The sequence below is a fragment of the Cyrtonyx montezumae genome, unplaced genomic scaffold (genome assembly GCF_038088225.1).
Source record: "Cyrtonyx montezumae isolate F1298 unplaced genomic scaffold, pur_monq_1.0 scaffold_4, whole genome shotgun sequence".
Lineage (NCBI taxonomy): Eukaryota > Metazoa > Chordata > Aves > Galliformes > Odontophoridae > Cyrtonyx > Cyrtonyx montezumae.
This window is the reverse complement of record NW_027072045.1, coordinates 16,279,861-16,300,137: the sequence shown is the minus strand read 5'-3', so window position 1 is coordinate 16,300,137 and position 20,277 is coordinate 16,279,861. Positions and strand designations below refer to the sequence as shown.

General features: G+C 39.5%; 1 protein-coding gene across 1 annotated transcript in view; it reads right to left on the bottom strand.

Moving 5' to 3' along the window:
- Positions 1–4,660: 4,660 nt before the first annotated feature.
- The window catches only part of KIF20B (kinesin family member 20B), a 38,350-nt gene continuing 22,733 nt past the window's right edge, over positions 4,661–20,277 (bottom strand). Inside the window, exons 23-33 of the mRNA XM_065746667.1 lie at positions 20,142–20,264; positions 19,670–19,730; positions 18,915–19,040; positions 18,516–18,655; positions 17,733–17,888; positions 16,607–16,795; positions 15,484–15,648; positions 8,703–8,828; positions 7,360–7,491; positions 6,470–6,602; positions 4,661–4,763 (exon numbers count right to left, since the gene is read on the bottom strand). Of these exons, the coding sequence (XP_065602739.1) occupies positions 4,732–4,763; positions 6,470–6,602; positions 7,360–7,491; positions 8,703–8,828; positions 15,484–15,648; positions 16,607–16,795; positions 17,733–17,888; positions 18,516–18,655; positions 18,915–19,040; positions 19,670–19,730; positions 20,142–20,264 (1,383 nt within the window). The 3' untranslated portion in view covers positions 4,661–4,731. The remainder of the gene's footprint in view (positions 4,764–6,469; positions 6,603–7,359; positions 7,492–8,702; positions 8,829–15,483; positions 15,649–16,606; positions 16,796–17,732; positions 17,889–18,515; positions 18,656–18,914; positions 19,041–19,669; positions 19,731–20,141; positions 20,265–20,277) is intronic.

Below are 20,277 nucleotides of genomic sequence, written 5' to 3'. Positions count from 1 at the left end.
TCAGTGTTTTCAGAGAAAACTAGAGTCCAGCTTAATAGGAGGATCTATGAATGTTAAACCCAGCAATTTCAAAAACATGATCTCCTTCCTCTTAAGGAAGAGTTTCTTCTCTAAAACTTTAGAGGATCTCTGTTTCTGCCTAATTAATTTTTCAGCGGGAATTTCTCTTGTAAGTAAAATAAAGTACACAAGCTCCTCTGAGATGTCAGTCAACAGCAATGGATAAACAAGTTATAGCTGGCATTGGTACATATGAACAGTTTCATCACAATCCTGAAAAACAGTTTTAAGTTTGCACGTGAATAATCTGTAAATATAATCAGTTTATGATAAATAGTGTATTCTGTTGATAAAATTGGCATGAAGGCAATGGGAGAATAAAAATACCTTGTTCTCTAGCCAAACACACTACTAAGACTCAGCATGAGCAGGGGACTGAAGAGCTAATGTTGCTGTTGTGTTCTGGCAGAGTTTTGCTGTAGTTTTTGTCTGAAAAGTGTTTGTATATAAGACTACACAGCTAAAGCAAGGCTAAAGGGCAAAGATCTTGCTTATATCTGTGAGAACATCCCTTGATAGCTTCCGACAAGCAGGGTATGTGGTTTCTGCTTTGTGTGAAGAAGATCTGTATAGGTTTCGTAGAATTTAATGGAGAAACTGATGCCACTTCTGTAAATACACTTTTTTTTCAGTAATAATTCTGAGAACTTTCAGGAAGATGTCTTCAGAATTGTTACAGACTGAGGAACAACACCAGATGTTCATTAGGGGTTTGACAGTTTCACTTCCAGACTCCTCCAGCTTGCATACTGTGGAAGAAGGCTTTGAAAAGTGTACAACATTCATTTAATTACTCCAACTAAATTTAGCAGTAAGAATTCCTGTTGACTTCAGTAGGAGACTTAGGCCAACACTGACATTGTCCTCTCCAAGAAATTCTCTCGTAGAGAACTACACCACTGAAAAGTTTCAAGCGTTTCTTGGTGAAATCACTTGGAAGTGGGCTGTGGTGCTAAACCAGCTACAAGTCAGGCGCTGAATGAAGCTCAGCTTTGCTACATTCACTAGCCACGAGTACAGCTGAAAAGCAACGGCAGCAAAACAAGAGAAAAACAGAGCTTTTAGCACATCTACTTGGCTATATTTTCTGAATAAATACAAGAAAACTGGAAACACTTGAAGCAATGCACACCCTACACAGTTCAGAAGAACTTTGGCTGCATACTTTTCAGTACATTTCAGTGCAGAAAGCAGCAGAGAAGTCCAAGAAGTGCTGAATGCCATTCTGAAACAACACATAGGCAGTGCATCTCTTAAGTGGGACAGGTGCATGAAAAGCATCTCCAGAAAGCGAGAGGGGAAAGACGCTGAATCCACTGCTGTACAGACGCTCACCACAACTGACGCAAAAAGATCTGGAGGAGTTACACTACCAGCAGCACGTGTCCCTGCAGCTGCCCCAAGGGATGCACAGCACTACATCACAGAGCAGGCCACCTTGGAGGCTGCCGAGAACCCCACTCTCCCAGAATCCAAGGGGTTTGATGTGACCTAAAGAATAACTTGGGCTGTATACTGAATGCCTGCGTGCACGAGTAGCTTTCACAGCAGCAGGGAAAAAGAACAGCCAGGCTACAATAACACTGGGAGAACACACATCGGCAAGGCCTCAGTTCCGCTCTATGAAGCTTAGCTAAGCGTGGTAAGAAGCGGGTCGGTTAGGACGGAACAAAGCGCTTGTGCTTCCCGCAGCTGGCAGGGGGCGGGAAGCTGACGCGGGATCTGAAGTGCCTCAGCGCCATCGCGCGGGGCTCGGGCTCACCGCGGCTGTACGTGCAGCTCCTCACCCACGTACACGATCCTTGCTTATGTCTTTTTCTTCCGACGCTGCGACAGTATCTCAAGTATCTGCATATTTATAGAAAGCTGTCCTGTTACTAAGAAAGCACCCCAAAATATTTAAATTACTTGAAACTAGGACGTTGTACGTTTGGCAGGGAAAAGAACATACACTATCAGCAGCTTCACACAGCTGTCAGTGGCTGAAGATATTTCAACTATCTTGCATACATTTGAATCAATGAAGAAATCGTACCTATGTGTAACAGCAACAGGAATAGTGCAATGAGATGTTACAAAGAAAGAAAACAGAATGCTTACCCGCCACTGAGGATTGAGGCTCACGGGAAAAACCCCACAAAGGAGAGGTCTCAGCAGCAGTCAGTCCTTAAATGAGGTCTAAGAGAGCCCTGCTCCACCTCTTACAGTCACACAGGTGAATTAATTGCCTTCATCTGTGCTCCCAGGGCTGACCGGGTCATTTCTCCAGGTGCTCAATCAGTGGTTCAGCAGTTGCCACACACTGTAACAAACAAGAATTCAACATCCTTCCTATCCTGCACTTACCTTGTAGATTTTTTCTTGGTTTCAAAGCTTATTTGATGATTTAATGACAAGCAATCAACTGTCATTGAAAGCAGCGTGATGGAACATAAGTCTTGCTGCAGGCAAGAGCAAGGTTACACAATGGAAGGAACACTGTGCTAAACAGGCATATACTGATGAGTTCTAAAATTAGCTTAAACTATACAGAAAAACAAGGTAAGAGTCAAGATGAGCAGCTGAATGAACTTCTACTGAACATGGAACAAAGCAGTCAAAGCACTGTGAAATGCAAAGAATAAATAAAAATAAAGAAAAGAATAAGGACCTCTTTTCTTGTCCTGAAAGAGGTCAGTCTAGACAGATACCCAAACCTCAGGCAGGAGAAAATAGAAGACCCAAGCAGAAGGACAAAAGACTTCAATGTGTAAAACTAACTATGAAAACACTAAACAATTTAGAAATCATACAGGCTGAAAACTAGAGAAGCAACTTGGAATGAGAACTTGATCTTACAATTCAGTATCTATAGAAGTGAACTCTGTGTTAACCCCGTGAAGAAACGTTTCATGGCTAGGCAGCTTACTGGAGAAATCTGCATCAGAGCTTGTTACCATTGAACTGGCTCTCAGCATCTTTGTTCACATTCAAGCTACAGTCACATAAAAATTGAAACTACTTTAATTGGTAAAATAACCATTTTTATATTCATTTACATTTTTAGAAGTAACGAGATATGCAGGTGGTATGTAGATGATTGTTAAATCAATGCTGCAGTTCTTTTTCAAGGAGAAGAATTTTTCTTCTCATTTGTGCTCACAAGTCCAGCTGATCTGTATTTTTCAATCGTACAAAAGACAAAGAATAGCAGTCTAAGAAAACTTACAGCTGTTAAATCATGAAATGATTTCTGGAGGACAGTAAAATTACAGCTGTACTATCAGAAACGAGTAGTGTGAAACTGTCACTGACTCTAGGGCGAACTAATTGTTTCTAATGAATTAGTATGTCTTGGAGAATGGAAGAAGAGAGGAAAACTGGGAAGAAAAAAAAAAGAACATCTCAGGCTAAATGTTGTTTGAATTTTCTTGGAAAATTCTGTAGCCAGGCCAACACCAGACCACAAAAGGCAGTCCTGTAAGACAAGATACTCTTCTTTTGGTGCTAGAACATGTAAAACCTAGATGGATAGGGAACACTTAAAACCACGTGTCCAACCCACTAGTTTTAGTTATACTTCTAATAAATAATATAAAGATGACAACAAAACATTTTTAAAAAAAGTTAATTATCTATAAAAAATATCTTATATGCAGCCCAAGACAATTGTAGTTCACTCAGCATGGCCCAGGCAAGCCAAAAGGCTGGACACCTATGCATAAAATAGGATGGGGATGAAACAGACCAAAAATAAATATTCAAAGCAACACAATAATCAAGGTAAAACATAAAATTAAACCAACAGTACTGTATGGTTTGAAGTAATTCAAGAAAATAAATAAATAAATAATAAGGCAAGAAAGCTGCCTGAGCAAGAAATGAGAGCAAACAAACTGCCTTGGATTACCCTTTTTCATGCATATCAAATGCAGGTCATTGTGAAAGTAATTTCAGCTCTTTACAAACAGAAGTGTTCTCCTAACTATATAAAATCTTAGGAAATGCAGTCTCTCTCAAGTAAGTAAATGCTGCCTTGATGAACCCAAGTGTTAAATGCCTACTCACGCTCTGATTATGAACTGAGATCTCAGTACAATATTATTGGTTCTATTCATAGTTGAGAACTAGATGGTTAGAATATATTCTGAAATGATTGCTCCAGACTAGATCACTTCAAACAGTGCATTAATATATTAGAATTCTCCCCAAATTTATTAGGTTTATTTTTCTAAACTTAGTAATTTAAAGCTGAAATCACACAAGTGACAGAAATCATCATTCTGACATGTAGTGCCAATTCCTTGGCCTTCTCCCTGCAAAGAAAATTACACCAGTCATGTGAAAAAAAGCAATTTAAGCCATCCCGCACAAGCATAGTTATTACTGCACAATTAGTAAATAACAGAGTTCTAAAGACACCATTCCTATAAAGGGGATGCAAAAAACAAAACAAAAAACCCTCAAACACACAGTTCAAGAAAGTTTGTATTTATTTCAACTTCAATGGAGTCAACTTGAAACAATCAGAAAGACACTATACAACTATGTACAAACTTAAAAAATAATTTTTAATACATTATTAACAACCAGTTTAAATGATATAATAGAAGTAGACCTGGGGGTGCAAACATGCTTCTTCAAGGTTATTTAGCTGTTTTTGTTTGTAGATGCTGCCTGATGATTTGATGATCACTTTCTTCTTCGTTTTGTATTTTCAAAACCTGAAGAAAGTATTTCAAGAGTTACTCATCATCTTTTTACATTAGACTTACGGATACTTTTTACATTAGACAATTCCTGACCCACGCAAACATTTTTCCCCTAAATAGATTTCAGAGTGGAATCTGCTTATTATCTTTTAATCAGAAGTCTGTAAGATACGGAGATTGTTTTAACACAGCTTAATTAGAATAAACAAATAAAGAGAACATACAAAATTCTGCTTATCTTAAAAAAATATCCACAGGCAAAGAAAACCTGAAGGCAGCTTTCACTTTAAAAGTCATTTCAAATGAATATTCTAATACTCATTTTGTGAAACATGAAGTGTTCAGGAAACATTTTTAGCCTAAATTTCTGTAGCCATGACTTCCTCAGAACTACAGTGAGAGAAGAAATTATTTTATATTATAATATAAGAATATTATAAGAAAAAATTTTAATTATATTATAATCATTTTCTTCATCCTCTAATTAAAAGCATTTTGGTTTCTGCCCTCCTCACTCATAAAATTAATGGAAAATTCAATGGGACATCACAGCTTGATCAAATGTTCACTACACTGAATGGAAAAGGACTCCAGCAAAATTAAAAGATCAAGAATACTTTTAGCCCCACAGCTACTGACAGAGTCATGAAATTGCATATCAGAAATGGTACATCAACATGGCACCTAACACCTTTTACAAGTTGGCTTAGACAGGACAACACAGCTTAAGCATACCTAGAAAGCTCTCTAAATTGTGCTTTAGAAAAGCATAAATACGTACAATAATCCTACCCCAACACACTGTAAATATCTACGATTCCAAATTGGAAGACATCTCTCCATGACTGTTATATCACCTACATAGTAAACTGTAAGCTAGCACTCAAAGACAGAGAAGATCTTTGAGAACAAAATAAAATAAAGCAGCAGAAAGACTAAAAAGAGTGTCTAGGTAGAATAAGGAAATAGTTCAGTACTTTTATCCTCCTCCAGCAAATAGATCAAACCTTCAGGCTTGTTCTGACTCCTCAGTAGTTCGTTTTAAGCCAAGACTACAGAAATGTATTACATTGCACAGAACAGTAATGTATAAACATTTACTGAAGAAGCAACTGTATCTAGAGGGCCATAAATGTCAGCTGAATACAGCTTTCTTTTAGTTCATTTTGTCTTGTTCTCTTCCTCTCCAAGACAAGAAATTATTTTTATTCATAAACCAAATGCCTTACTGGTTTTGTCAGCCTTGGAATCAATGAATACAAAAAGCTTCATAATAAACTCGGTTTTAAAAAGTTACTTACATAAAATTTAAATAAAAATATATAGAAATGCTATTTGTCTACCAGGATTTTCTATTGCTTCTGTAGCTGAAACAGTTTATAGCTTCAGATCCAAAAGCTTAAAGCACGCATTAAAATTGGACATTAAAAACAGTTATGACTCAGAATCCACTGGAAGTTAAAAACTTCAGCAGGACTTCAACAACTTATGTGCTGACAGAAGCACAGGGTAGAATCAACTTTCTCTGTACACCTGTAGATTTTCATTCCAAGGTGTAATGAATTACTGAAGAGATGAATAAATTGATTTATTTCATAGATTAAAGAACAACTTAACATGGCAGATGTTGTCTAAGAACATTAATAGCTTACAACAGAAGCAAGCCATTCTACAGTGCCTAGAAAACATGAAATAAATCTTATTTGTTCTATACTAACCTTTAGAGTGACTAACAAGAGGAGAGCTTTGAAGAAAATCTTCAATTCTTTGTAGTGCTGCATTCCTCTTTCTGGTCAATCTTTTACTTGCTGTATGTTCTTGTTTTCTTGGGGAGTACGCTTTTCTGGATTTCTGTTTAGAAGGCAACTGAACAAGAAATAAGATCATTGCTTAAGCTTTATTTCAATGTTATTTGAAGCTGACATTCTGAGCTTTGCTACTCACACCTCTTTTTACTATGCTAACAATTCTACAACAGCAAGTAAGGCTGACAGTTTTATACCCTTTAGGGAACTGTCAAGATTTCAGATATTTCAAGACATAAGTTTCTTGAATTTTCTTAAAGGAAAAATAGTTTCTTTAAAAATAGTTCCAAGCTGTAAAGTTATTTTACAGAACTTGTTCTAATTATATAAAATAAATGAATACACAAACAGAAGAAAACAGATGGGAAAAATCTACTATTCACACTCAGAGCATGCTGAAGATATTGCTAAGGCATGGAAACATCTTTCTTTAATAATTGCCACATGCATAAATGATAGGAAACTAAAGTTGAATTCAAGGGCTTCACCCTTGAATTTGAGAATGTATTCTCAAACTTGTCTTCCAAACTATTCAACATGCAATATCCTTTCCTCCAAATCACCACTGTACAGTCATACAGCCATTAAACACTCTTGGGACAGACAGTCTTCCTCTTTGCTTAAGTTTATGGAACTGAATAGGAACAAGACATAAGTGTTTAAGATTCCTATTCAGGAATCTTAGGAATCAGGTATACAGATCAGGGTAAGATACTGCTGCATCAGAATGTTCACTCCTTTCACACCTCTACACAAATTACAGAAAGTCCCAAACTAGCTTCCAAACTAGAACAAAAACCAACCATTTTCTCATCACTTCCAGAGGGTGAATTAGAAGCTGTAACAGACGTTGCATGTTTCTTGTTCTTGCTTTCCACAATATCCTGGGAAAATAAGATAAGTTTTAGCCATGATTCTTTTAGAAAGAATAACAACTGCTTATAAAACAAAAGCAGACACTTTAAATGCTATTGCTAATAGTATAGGAGGCATTTGCTAGTGGTGACTATTCAAATGTGAATCAAATACTAAATAAACATTCAAGGGAGCTAAAAATACCTGTAAGTGAATCATTCTGAGATTCTCTCTTCAATCCATTATTTCCTATGCTTTTGCAATTGAGATATTTGACAGATGAAAATGCAAGTTGAAAGTAAATCACTACATTTAAGTACAAATTCAGATTTATGGTGACAATTACAAAAACAGGCTGGTAGCAACATTAAGATATCAGCATTAGGCATTTCATGAAGTGATGCCATCTCCATATATAATGGACTTTTTTTTCTCACTAAGACTCATATGAAGCAAAATTGCACACTGACAATTCCAAGGAAATACTCAGATACTTCAGATTAAATAGAAAGCAAACATATAGGAAGTCTAAAATGCTGATTTATGTCTACAGATTTTCAAAGAAAATACACAATGGAGTTAAGATAAAATCTTTCCTCTTTTCTTAAACATTATCATTCAGCTTGGCTATGAGTTTAGTTTCAGTAAGGCTTGGACTTCCCACACGAGGTTCATCAATTAAATCCTTCAACTACTTTTTTTTCTTTACTTTTCTTTTTTTCTTGGGGAGTACACTTTTCTGGATTTCTGTTTAGAAGGCAACCGAACAAGAAATAAGATTCTGAATGGAGTATCACCACCACTGTATTCCCAAGAATTAAGTTTTTAAATATATATATATAACTTTATGTTTTATATATATATATATATATATATCTGCTACTTCATTAAAGTTAGCAACCAAAAACTTATATAGGAATGATTAACATCATCATCTCACAAAACAGCACCCAGAAACCCTGCAGGGGAAGAAAAGAAGTCCAATTTGCTGTGCCCATTTCAGTGACGTTATAAATTTTTTTCCCAGGTGACTCATCTAATCATGAGACTCTTTATCAGCATCAACAAGAGAAAAGTTTTCAACAGCACACAGAAACAATTCATCACACAGTAGTTTCTACAGCTTTTACTCCTACCAAAGGCTATCCAAATGGGTGATCTGATCACCCTGAAAGGGATAAACAAAATAAAACTTGAGAACTATTTAGAGAACATGAGACCTTTTGCTACTCATTCCTTACTGAAATCAACAAAATTACAAAATTTTCAGATTCAAAAGTTTCATACTAACCTCAGATCCACTGAGGGAAGTCATACTGCTAGGACACCGAGATGATGAATAATTGTCCTTAGTTTCACAGCTTCTTGGAATACTTACTTCATCTACATGTTTAGTCTTGCTTTGTTTTTTCATAGTCTGTAAATATTTAAAATGAGTAAAGATTAGGCTGTATAGTAGACCTCAAAATTATTTTGAGTCTGTAAGGTAAATAACTCCCAATGATGGTACTCCACAAGGAGATAGTATAGGGGATGGTATATTTTTAAGTAGTTCTATATAAACAGTATACAGATACTACAAAAGAGAAGATGGCTCACCTTTAGGATGACAAGGCTCGCAGGGGACTCCACGTGGGAGGGATCTCCAAGAAGAGATCCTTCCCTGGTGGTGGTCAGCCCTTAAATGGGGTTTGAGAGAGGTGGAACCAGGCTCCACCCCTTCCACTCACACAGGTATATCACCTTCACCTGTGCCCCCATGGCTGACTCGGTGCTCACCTCAGGTGGCCAATCAGTGGTTCAGGCCATGATTCAGCAGTTCCCATACACTCCATCCCTTCACGACATGAACCACTGATCAAGTAACCATAAGGTGAGCTCCCCTTGATACAGAGACCCAATACATCGCGACGCTTACATAATTGCCCGTCGCAACGCATGTTGATGTAATCCGAGATGAGTGATGATTGGCGCATCATTCGAACTCTTCTTTGGGCCAGTGCTTGGTGGTATCTACTGGAAGCATGTAATCACACAGTGCAGGTCCATCTTATGTGTCATCAGTCCCGGTTAGACCATCACCAGATGCTGCACGTGGTCTTATAACAACTCTGGAACACTGCAGTATTGTTTGGTTCCTTCTGGCGACTCATATACAAGTGTTTTAGAGGTACCAAGAGGGGAAGATCCGCTCTCCAGGGCAAGATACAGGCCGTATTCCTGTCTTGGGTTAACACTTCAGCTTGTACAGGGGCATGCCCTGGCCGCCTGTACCAAACCCTTTGACCCAATGTCTGTGGCTGTACGACTATATCAGGCACCAAAGGGGGTGTCCTGATCTGCCACAGAGACATGATAGGGGTTCCCTTAGCAATGAAGACTGGAGTGTTAACCATTATTTCAGTAGGCCATGTACCTATTACCGGAGGGGCTACCGAACCCCCCACCTCCAATAATCTCCCCCAAGGTGCAAGTAGGCTGCACCATCGTGGTCCTACCTGCACCTTCCAGGGCCATTTTATTTTATTGGTACCTGGTTTTAGGTCCTCAGGGGCAGGGAGCAGAAGATTGTTCTCACGGCCAATCTGAGGTTTCACTTCATTATCGGTGCCCGTAATTTGGATCCTAAGTGGGGAGGCCCATGTTGTTTGTAACATTTTCAAGGCACTGGGTCTGCCATCTCTAGGTCTTTCATTCAGGTCCCGCAGGGTCTCATGGAGTCTCTTTGTCCACCCCTGCAGGGACTGAGAGTCTGTCTTCAGGGCAGCCTTGAGAATACCATTGTAACGTTCGATAAGGCCTGTCCCCGTTGGATTATATGGCAGGTGGAATCACCACTCAATATTATTTTCTTCTGCCCAGTGTTGTATCACTGCACCCGTGAAATGACTTCCTTGGTCGCTCTCGATGACTTGCGGCGTCCCGTAGGCAGCCATCAGCCTTGTGAGTGCCTTTATAGTGTATGCCTGGTTGGCTTTTGGTACTGGATAGGCCTGCATTAGCCCACTCGCAGTGTCGACACAGGTTAGGGCATATCTCGCCCCCTCAGACCGAGGGAGGGGCCCTATATAATCAACCTGCCACCTCTGTAGAGGATTGTGTCCTCTAGCAAGATGGGCTGTAGTTTCAGGCAACGACCTCGGTCTTATCTTAGAGCAGGCATCACAGTCTTGGCATGCTTGAGCGATGTCCGATAGTTGTACAGGCAGTCCCCACGCTTTAGCGGCTGCCCACATGGTCTTCTGCCCAGCATGCCGCAGCTTTTGATGTAGCCAGTAAGCGATATTCTCAGATGGTGAGTTCTCAACCCATCTAACTCGGGCCAGTGTGTCGGCTTCATCATTTCCTGGTGACTGTAGGGGTTGATGACCAGAAACATGGTAAACACACACAGTTCTGTGTTTGACTGCATTCCATATGTCTAACCACATATCTTTGCCCCAGATCGGTCGGGAGTGGATAGTCCAATCCTGGGTGGCCCACTGTGCGATCCAAAGAGTGAGCCCCCGATACACAGCCCAACTATCTGTGCAAATATTCAGGATACCATCACCAGGTTCTTTGGTTATAACCATCCACACCGCCCGCAGCTCTGCCCACTGGCTGCTTTGACCATCCCCCTCTTCGAACCAGATTGTGTCTGTGGCAGGATGGTACGCTACTGCTCTCCACTTACTTGGGTTGCCCTTGCTGGACCCATCTGTGTACCAGGCATCTTCAGGAATAGGATATTTTCCTTCCTGGACGGGACTCTTCTGTGGTGGAGCAACCGAAGTTTGTTTTGGTGCATCACTACGATACGTTACTTGGCCAAGAATCTTCTGAAGCTCTTCTTTCAACGGTGAGGAAGACAGACTACTCCTCTGACTGAGATAGGCGACCCATCGTGCTACCATCTGCACCTGGGCCACCCCCGTCTTAGGAAGGTGGGTCAGATCTCTTACCCACCCCTGGATTGGCAATGTAGTCTTGACTATAACTTCGGCCGTTTGGGTTATTGGCTCTACCGCTTGTAATGTGGAATAGGCAGCCAATAACTGTTTTTCAATCATACTATATCTTCCCTCTGCACCATGCCACACCTGAGACCAAAATCCAATGGGGGTCCGAACAGAACTCTGACGTTGCCACAGGCCCCAGCCAAAGCCATCTTGAGTTACGTGAACATCTAGCTCAGCTGGGAGGGTAGGATCAGATATACCCAGTGCCTGGGCTTGTTTAACCGCCTGTTTCGCCTGTTGGAAAGCATCCTGTTCTGTTCTCCCCCAATCCCATAATTGGCCCTTTTTGGTAAGTCTATATAAAGGTCTCAGCAGCTGCGCCAAATGAGGTATAAAGGAACGCCAATATCCCAATATACCCAGGAATTCCTGCAGCTGCTTTGGTGTTGTAGGGACTGGAAATGCCTGAACCTTATCTATGACGGCATCAGGTAATACTTTGGTCTTTCCTGACCAGACTACCCCTAGAAATTTTACGGACAGTCCTGGACCTTGCACTTTTTGAGGATTGATAGCCCATCCTCTTTCACTTAGGTAGGCAGTTAATGAATCCGCTGCCTCCCCTACTGCTTCCAGTGAGTCGGATGTTAACAGGAGATCATCAATATAGTGGTATAGGTTCACATTGTTTGGTTTTCTCCAATCAGCCAGGTCACGTGCCACCAAATTATGACAGTATGTTGGTGAGTGCACGTACCCCTGTGGCAAGACCTGAAAGGTCCACTGCCTGCCTCCCCACGTAAATGCAAATTGATCTTGTGATTCTTTAGCAATAGGTATGCTAAAAAACGCATTCGCTAAATCCAGGACACAATGGTAAGTTTTAATTTCCCTACTAAGAGTGTCCATTAAGGAGGCAATATTGGGTACGGCCGCATGGATGGGCGGCGTGACCTTATTTAGTTCCCTATAATCCACCGTCATTCTCCATGTTCCATCCGACTTCTGTACTGGCCATATGGGGGAATTATATGGGCTGTGTGCAGGTCTTATAATACCTACTTTCTCTAATTCCTGCACTGTCTTTGATATTTCTTCTTGCCCACCTGGGAGTCTGTACTGTCTTACATTAGTAATCCGGCGTGGTTTTGGCAAACAAATGGGCTCATGTTTCGCATGGCCCCTCAATATTGTCCGTATTGCCCGGATACTAATGTACCTCTGCCGTAGTCTGAACTCTCCCACAGTTGTCTGGAGAGCCAGACCCCATAGAATGTCTATGCCCAAGATATATTCTGGAATTGGGGCAATCGACACCTTATACTCCCGGGGCGGGAGACGCCCAACCCCCAATTTCAACCACGTCTGGGAGACTGGAATAGTCTGTCCCCCAAACCCACCAATCATCACTCTATTACCCTTAAATTTTGTTGGGTCTCCATATATAATTGATGTTTCTGCGCCGGTATCCACTAGAGCCATCACCTTCTGCACATTTGTCCTGGACCAGAATATTGTTAGTTCTACATAGGGCCTCCGGTCACATCTGGAGGCCCTATGGGGACCAGAGTTTTCCGTTAATCCATGAATTTTGCCAGATCTAAATCTTTTGTCACAGGTGGCTCAGGCACTGTAGCCCGTGACACCTGCGGATGTTTTTTTCTTCTGTTCGGTATTATAAAGTCAGCCAAATTCCAGGTTGTTGTCGGTGTTTTTTGTATAATTCGTACTCCCGATTTTCTGGGAGCACTCTGAAATTTCTGATCATTTCTAAGCTGTTTCCATAGCTGCAACAAAACATGGTTGGGTTGCCCATCAATTTTGGTAAATGCAACCCCAGCCCGTATGAGATCATTAAACATAGTCCTCCGGGATACCCGTACGGGGCCTGATCGGGGCATCCGTGGAGCAGGCTTTTTAGTTTTAATAGGGAAGGCCTCAGCGTCTTCCACTGTATTAACATTGCGCCTGGTTCTTACGCGCTCCGTCTCCCCTAAGTCTGTCACTAACTGGGCTGCCTGCTGTACGATGGCTTCTGATGCCACCAACGGATTTAATATGGAAACCAACATCCCATATAGGTGGGAGGGGGCCTGCTGTAGTATCAGATCTCTCATGCCCGCTGTAAATTTCTCCGTATCGGGGCTTTCAAAAGTGTCTGCGTACAGAGCCTCCCTCATACCTAGTTCTCTGATGTAGGTCTGGAGGTCCTCCATAGAGGACCACAAACCAGTATTAAGAGGGATATTGGTTTTGTTGGGCCATGTTAAGCGGCATGCAGCCATCAACCAATCTATAATAGAATGGTTTTCCTCATTATAGTGGACGGCTGCATATAATCTTTGTCTTAAGGCCGGGTTTATTGTTATAGATGCTAATTTTGACATTTCTGTTCCATTTACTAAGACACTTTCAGCTCCTGCATCCCATAACCTTAGGAGCCATGATGGTATGCTTTCCCTTGGTTTCTGATGGAATCGTTGTACTAGGTCCATCAACTCATTAGCTGTATACGGACGAGCGGTTACATGGAGGCAGGTTTCTGCAGGGGGCCATTGGTCAGGAGGCACCCCTGCTGGTCTATCCTGTACCTTTTTTGTTTTTTGAGTTATGATAGGCCGAATCTCAAATGGGTCCATCATAGATGGAGTTTCGAGATCTGCCTTAGAGATCTTTTTCCCTGTCATATCAGAGTCTTCTTCCTCTGATTTTTGGGTGTCTTCTACTGATATATTCCGTATTTGTCTCGTGGGGACATTTAGGCCAGGCTTTTTGGTTGTTAATGTACCCAGCTGTTGCTCCAGTTTCTCAATACGGTCTCATAATAACTGATTTTCAGTCTCCATATTAACATTTGCAGTATCTAATTTGAGTATGGCCATTACTAATGGCCAGGCTACTGCAGAGGCGGCTAACCGCCGCTCCTTGGTAACAAGTATGTCTTTATCTAATCCTAGAAAGTAGTCGGTCAAATAAGATGGGGAGGGAGAGGCAGTCCCTGGAACCCGCATGGGTCCCCATTTCTCAATAATGGACGCCAACCCATAGTAGGGTGACCCCATGAACCCTGGAATTAGACCAGGGATTGTCTGTTCTAAGGGGGTAACGTTCTCCCCCTTGGCCCATTTAAACATATTCCAAATGAAGGACATTATGGATTTAGTATCGCTAGAGCTGCCTGGCTCGCCAAGTGTAAGGTAAATAACTCCCAATGATGGTACTCCACAAGGAGATAGTATAGGGGATGGTATATTTTAAGTAGTTCTATATAAACAGTATACAGATACTACAAAAGAGAAGATGGCTCACCTTTAGGATGACAAGGCTCGCAGGGGACTCCACGTGGGAGGGATCTCCAAGAAGAGATCCTTCCCTGGTGGTGGTCAGCCCTTAAATGGGGTTTGAGAGAGGTGGAACCAGGCTCCACCCCTTCCACTCACACAGGTATATCACCTTCACCTGTGCGCCCATGGCTGACTCGGTGCTCACCTCAGGTGGCCAATCAGTGGTTCAGGCCATGATTCAGCAGTTCCCATACAGAGTCTTTCAAGGTTACAACATAAAATCTCAAGCTCAGACACCTAGTGAACAGGTAAGCTAAGCTGAAACACAGCACGAGTATGTGAAGATAGTAACTTCTATTCATCAAGTGATCTTCAGATACATCCTACTGGGTCTCACCAACAGTCTTGTTCAGTATTCTATCTCCAAAAGTGGCAAAGGGAGATGTTATTTAGGGGTAAAACCTGTAATCCCAATCATCTTGTCATCCATTCCCCCCATACTCTCTGTGCACTCACAGCAGCTATGTTAGAATGTCAGAGAGTAAACTTCTGCCCAATCTTCAGTATCTGATTATAAATATATGGAGAAGTGCATGGAAAAACTCTGTAACATATGTAGAGAGATGGTGTCCTAGTAAATAAAATATCTTTGAGAGGATGAGAGCACATGCCTGAGTGGAAGATAAAAAGAACCAACAAGTACTCATCACTGAATATGAAATTTAAGGACTATGCTAAGAAAAATGATTCTAACTCTTGGGATATTTCCAATATTTCCTAGAACAACAGCAGAACAAAAAGTATTAACACGACTTCAAGTACAAATGTTCCATAAATATAACCATACCTCTTCATTTACAGAGTGATGCATTTTATCTTGTTTTTCTTCAAGTAAAGGTACTGCCGGTAAAGACTGAGGGTTATCGCGGTTAATGGATTGTTTTAATTCCTTTATTAAGTCATCTTTGTCAGCCAATTCTCTTCTTAATTCTTCTATCACAATTTCATTATCCTAATAAACACAGTAAAATTGCTGAGTTGAAGGATTGGCAAAAGGAATTAACGTGCACCACTACAATTACTTGGTAGGAACAGTTTTAGAATTGCAGGCTAAAACAGCAAACTCTTCAAGAATAATAAAAATTCACGTATTTGTATGGTCACTGTTACAAGTGAAGTAGTCACGTAATTGCCTGGGTAAAAATGTAATACAATGTATATTGCTTCCTTCCATTCTGCTTGCCTGCTTCAGCCCTCCTCTTTCAATCCCTGACATTCTGTGATTTTGTGATACCTTGAGCTCCTATTTGTACATGAAATCCTTAGTACCCTGAAAAAGTCAGCAGTTGTAGTGGAAGTTTTGCTATGAGAACCTCTGCCCAGAGAAAAAGAATCCAAAGATTCTCAAAGAAGCACAACAAATTTAGTCCTCTGTTTAGCTTTTGAAGTTCTAGCCACTGGTTAGATTAGCTATCCTGATTAAAGTCTGAACATTGAAATAAAGAAATGCAACATCCAGTGATCATCCCCCTCAGCCTTTGTTGCTTTCCTGCATCTCTTCACATCTCCTGTCTTTCATGCCATTGTAGATACTAGCTCAGAAAAAGCATAGGAAGTAAGAAACCTTAGACAAAACTACGACTCAGTACTAGAGAAGACTACTACTGAGTATTCAGTCTAGCTTGGGACCAAGAAACACTGTGAACTGCAGGAAAAATTGATGTCCAGACCAACCTTATAAACAAAATGATCAAACTGAGTGTGTGTGTATCTGAACTACTAATCATTTTGAAACTTTAGTAATTGACAGAAACTCAGTTTCTAAAGAACAAAAGTAAAATCTGGCTTTTATTTTTTTTTTAATCTGCACAAGTTATCAATATGACAGTGCTTAAGAAAAAAAATACACCCAAAATAAAAACAGCAGGTTTTATGAGTAGCAAATCAGATAGAAAGAAAAGAGAGCTGACCTTTTCTGAATCCTTTAAGGCAGATTGTTTCAGTTCTGCTATTTCTTTATCATTTTGTATGGCGTTATGTATGGCATTAGGAACCAAAGTTTTGAGCTGTGCTTCCAAAGCTGCTACTAACTGGTCTCTCTCTTCACGCCACTTTTGAAGATTGTTGTCCTTTTCCTCCAGCTGTGCAACAAGTCTTTCCTAAATAAGTTTAGAAATAATCATCACTACTACATATTGAACTGTTCTAACAGTTTGGTAGTTAATGCTATTTTACTGCCTTAGCAAATACACGAGCTCATCAAGATCTACTGGAGCTCTAGGACTAGTTTCACTGCAAACTTAAAGAAGCAAAACCATGCTTTAGTTAGACAATCTGTATTACTCTTCTTGTGAAAAAATATTATTACTATTATTTTATTTTATTAAGAACCCCCACTTCAGTTTGCTCATTTAATGACTACTAGCGAGCTTTAGGATAATAAAATAAAGTCACAGACAAAGTGATAATAGCACTGAGCTTCTCATACCCTTCTGTGCTGGTTGCGGGTCCAGAAAGTTAGGACTAACTACTTCTAGATGCAAAAATAGCTTTGTAGACTGCACAGATTCACATATTTAAGAAGTCACATGACAGTAGCCCAGTGAACAGGTAAAGTATCCACTTGATTGTGAAGTATCAGTTACTACTTTCAAAGTGATATGGGAGAAAAGCATGGAAATTTGACCAAGCGTTTTTATTCAATATCTGGAGAGAAGTCTGTGGGGTTTTTGTGGGGTTTTTTTGAAACTGGATAGCCTTTTTCTTCCTTATAAAGGCTTAAAGGCCTTTTGTTTTCCAGAAAAGAAAATAAATCCTATTGTTGGAAAATGCTTTCTTAGTATCATTAAGCAGTAATTTACTTTTCAACTGTAGCTTTCTTATCAATGTCATTTATCATTTCATTATGCACTTATGAAAGCTTTTTCTTTTTGTGACCCTTCTATTCCTTCCTTTTCCATATCTGGTAGATCTCATATGGGCTTTGTCATATAAGAAAGCAAGAGGACTCTTAAGTGCCCATACTGCTAGTATTCAGCATCAGGTTTTCTCCAAATTACAGACACTGGATGACTCTGGCAAGACCTTGTCACTCACAATTTCTGCTTTCTGTTTTCCATGACGTTGTTGGTCCTCAGCAAAGTTTTTCATTTCTCTGTTGCGGAGATTTTCAGCTTCTTTTATCTGATTTATGAGTCCCTCTTTTTCCTCCAACCACTTTTTTCTATCAGTTTGATACTTTGCCTCACTTTCCTATTTTAAAGAAACCAGAAATGAAATCACTGAATAAAAGCCTTAAAAGCCAGATCCCTTCTTGCAAATAACGTGCAGGTCAATTGTCTAAGTATACTCTGCTTACAATATGTTGACGTGGTAGAAAATGAAGCAATGAATGTTCAACCTTCCCTTCTGATTGAGAAATGGCATTGGCTCCGCGTATTAGAAATACTGTGAATAAGTTTATGCAGGACAAAAGAGAAGTTCGGAAATATTCCACTAACAGAGCAGATGCAGATGTAATTTATTATATTTTCACCTTAGAGAACTTCCACTGAGAGCCCACTGTTTTTATTAAAAAAAGCATCAGATGGGTTAAGGCATCTATTCAGAAGCCAGCAACAGAAGCATGATAGCATGATGTAAGGAAGGCTACACTACCTATATTACGGGGGTATCAGTGATGCCATTTTTCATATTCTATGAGAAAGCTGCATCTGGACATTGTAGCACATTGCACCGCAGGTTTTACAGGAAGTTTTCTTAATCATTTTACTGTAAACTGTTACTAACATTTTACTAACATTACTGTTACTAACATTTTACTGTATCGTGTTATAAATAGTCTTGTAAGTAAAAGTTACAACTTTAAAACTAAGTTACCTTCAGCTCTTTTTGCAGCTTTATTAATTCAGTATTGTTTTCATTCATGTTTGTCTTTTCACTTCCCATGTTCTTCTGCTGCTGGTCACCACTGCTCTCGTTACTCAGTTCTCTGTATTTCTGTTTCCACGTCTCCAGTTCTACTCAACACAAAATGAGGTTAGATAGCATATAGTTGCAAATGTATATTTGAAATACCACGTTTAATAACTTTTTATTAAAGCCATTTAGTTTTATCTGCTTAGACACAAAGAAATAACAGAAGCCTTTAACCATGGAAATTTGTTGTTAACTATAGAAAATTAATGCCTAAATAACAGTCAAATGAAAATGGAAGTGACTATCACAATACATTTAAAGCACTTTTGCCTCCCTGCTCCATTTCCATGGAAAGATTACCTGAAGCTAATATTTGATTCTCTTCTAATTTGGCTTCAAATGCTTTATCTTGTTCAGTCTGAGTCTGTTCTTGTTCTTCTAATGTCATGCGCATATCTTCAATTATTTTTTCTTTTGCACGCAGATCTGGAGGTTTGAAAATATACAGATGAACTCCCTACTAGTTCCTTCTATTGTCTCCCAAAGAGTTTTCAAGTCAAGAGGTTCCCACATGATCAAAAGCTCTTTTGAAAGAAACTGAACATCTCTACTGAAATATGTACAAACATATACAACATTCTTAAGCGAGTCTTACCAACTTGTTTTAGGCGAGACTTCTAATGCTAAGGACAATCAGAATATGGACTTTATTACATGAGAAAATGACTGTAGTTCACCTGCTGCTCTAAGTTCATCAAGCCTACAGAATCTAGTGCTGTAGAACTTGACATTTCAATGGTTGATTTTTGTTAAAAAGGTCAACTAAAATGGCAAATTAATAACAGACTCTAGAAAAAAAGTACAGAAAATCTACATTTTCTTTGAGACTTTTCTTATTCCTCTTATTCCAAGGCTGTTGCTTTATTTTCAGGTTTATTTGCTCATAGTTATGCAACAAAACAGCAGTGCTGAACTCCTTAACATCCAGTTTGGAGTTTCTCAAATATGTATTTATATTTTAAAACACTAAGACTCGCTAAAGTAATCAGCAACATAACAACATTCACATTGATATTCCTCACACACATACACAGAGGGGAAAAAAAATGGCTGACCTTCATGTATTTTCTTATACTGCTCAATGACTTCTTCCAACTTCTTGTTTTTCAACTGCTCCTATATTTCACAATGAAAGAAAAGTGTACACAAAACAGAATTTTAAGACAGCCTGGATTAATCATTTTTTCAAATCTTATAAGCATTCAAGCTGATAAAAAGGTTAAATGAAAGACATTTCAATTAACATATCGAGATGTCACCAAACAGAATCAGGTTATCTGCATGTATTATACATGTATTTACAATGCAGATTTAAAACACTAATATGTTATGTACATTTATGTTTTACATTTAAAACAATTCTCCAATGCTCTACAGCGAGAAATTTTTGAATACCTTTCATGATCTACTGCTAATTTCAGCTGGCTGCTTTCATATTACCCTAATTTTTGTAAGCTTTTTCCTCTTGCATCATTAGTAGATTAATTAAAAAAAAAAGACCAAGTAAATTTAAAAAAATTAAAATACCTTTTTCAGTTCCTGCAGAGTAAGCTTTTTGATATTTACTTCTTCACCAAGCTGTTTTTTAATCCTTTCAAGTTCATTAACTCTGTTCCTCAGAGATTTCTCCTCAGCACGCATCACGGACACCTGTAATGTAAGT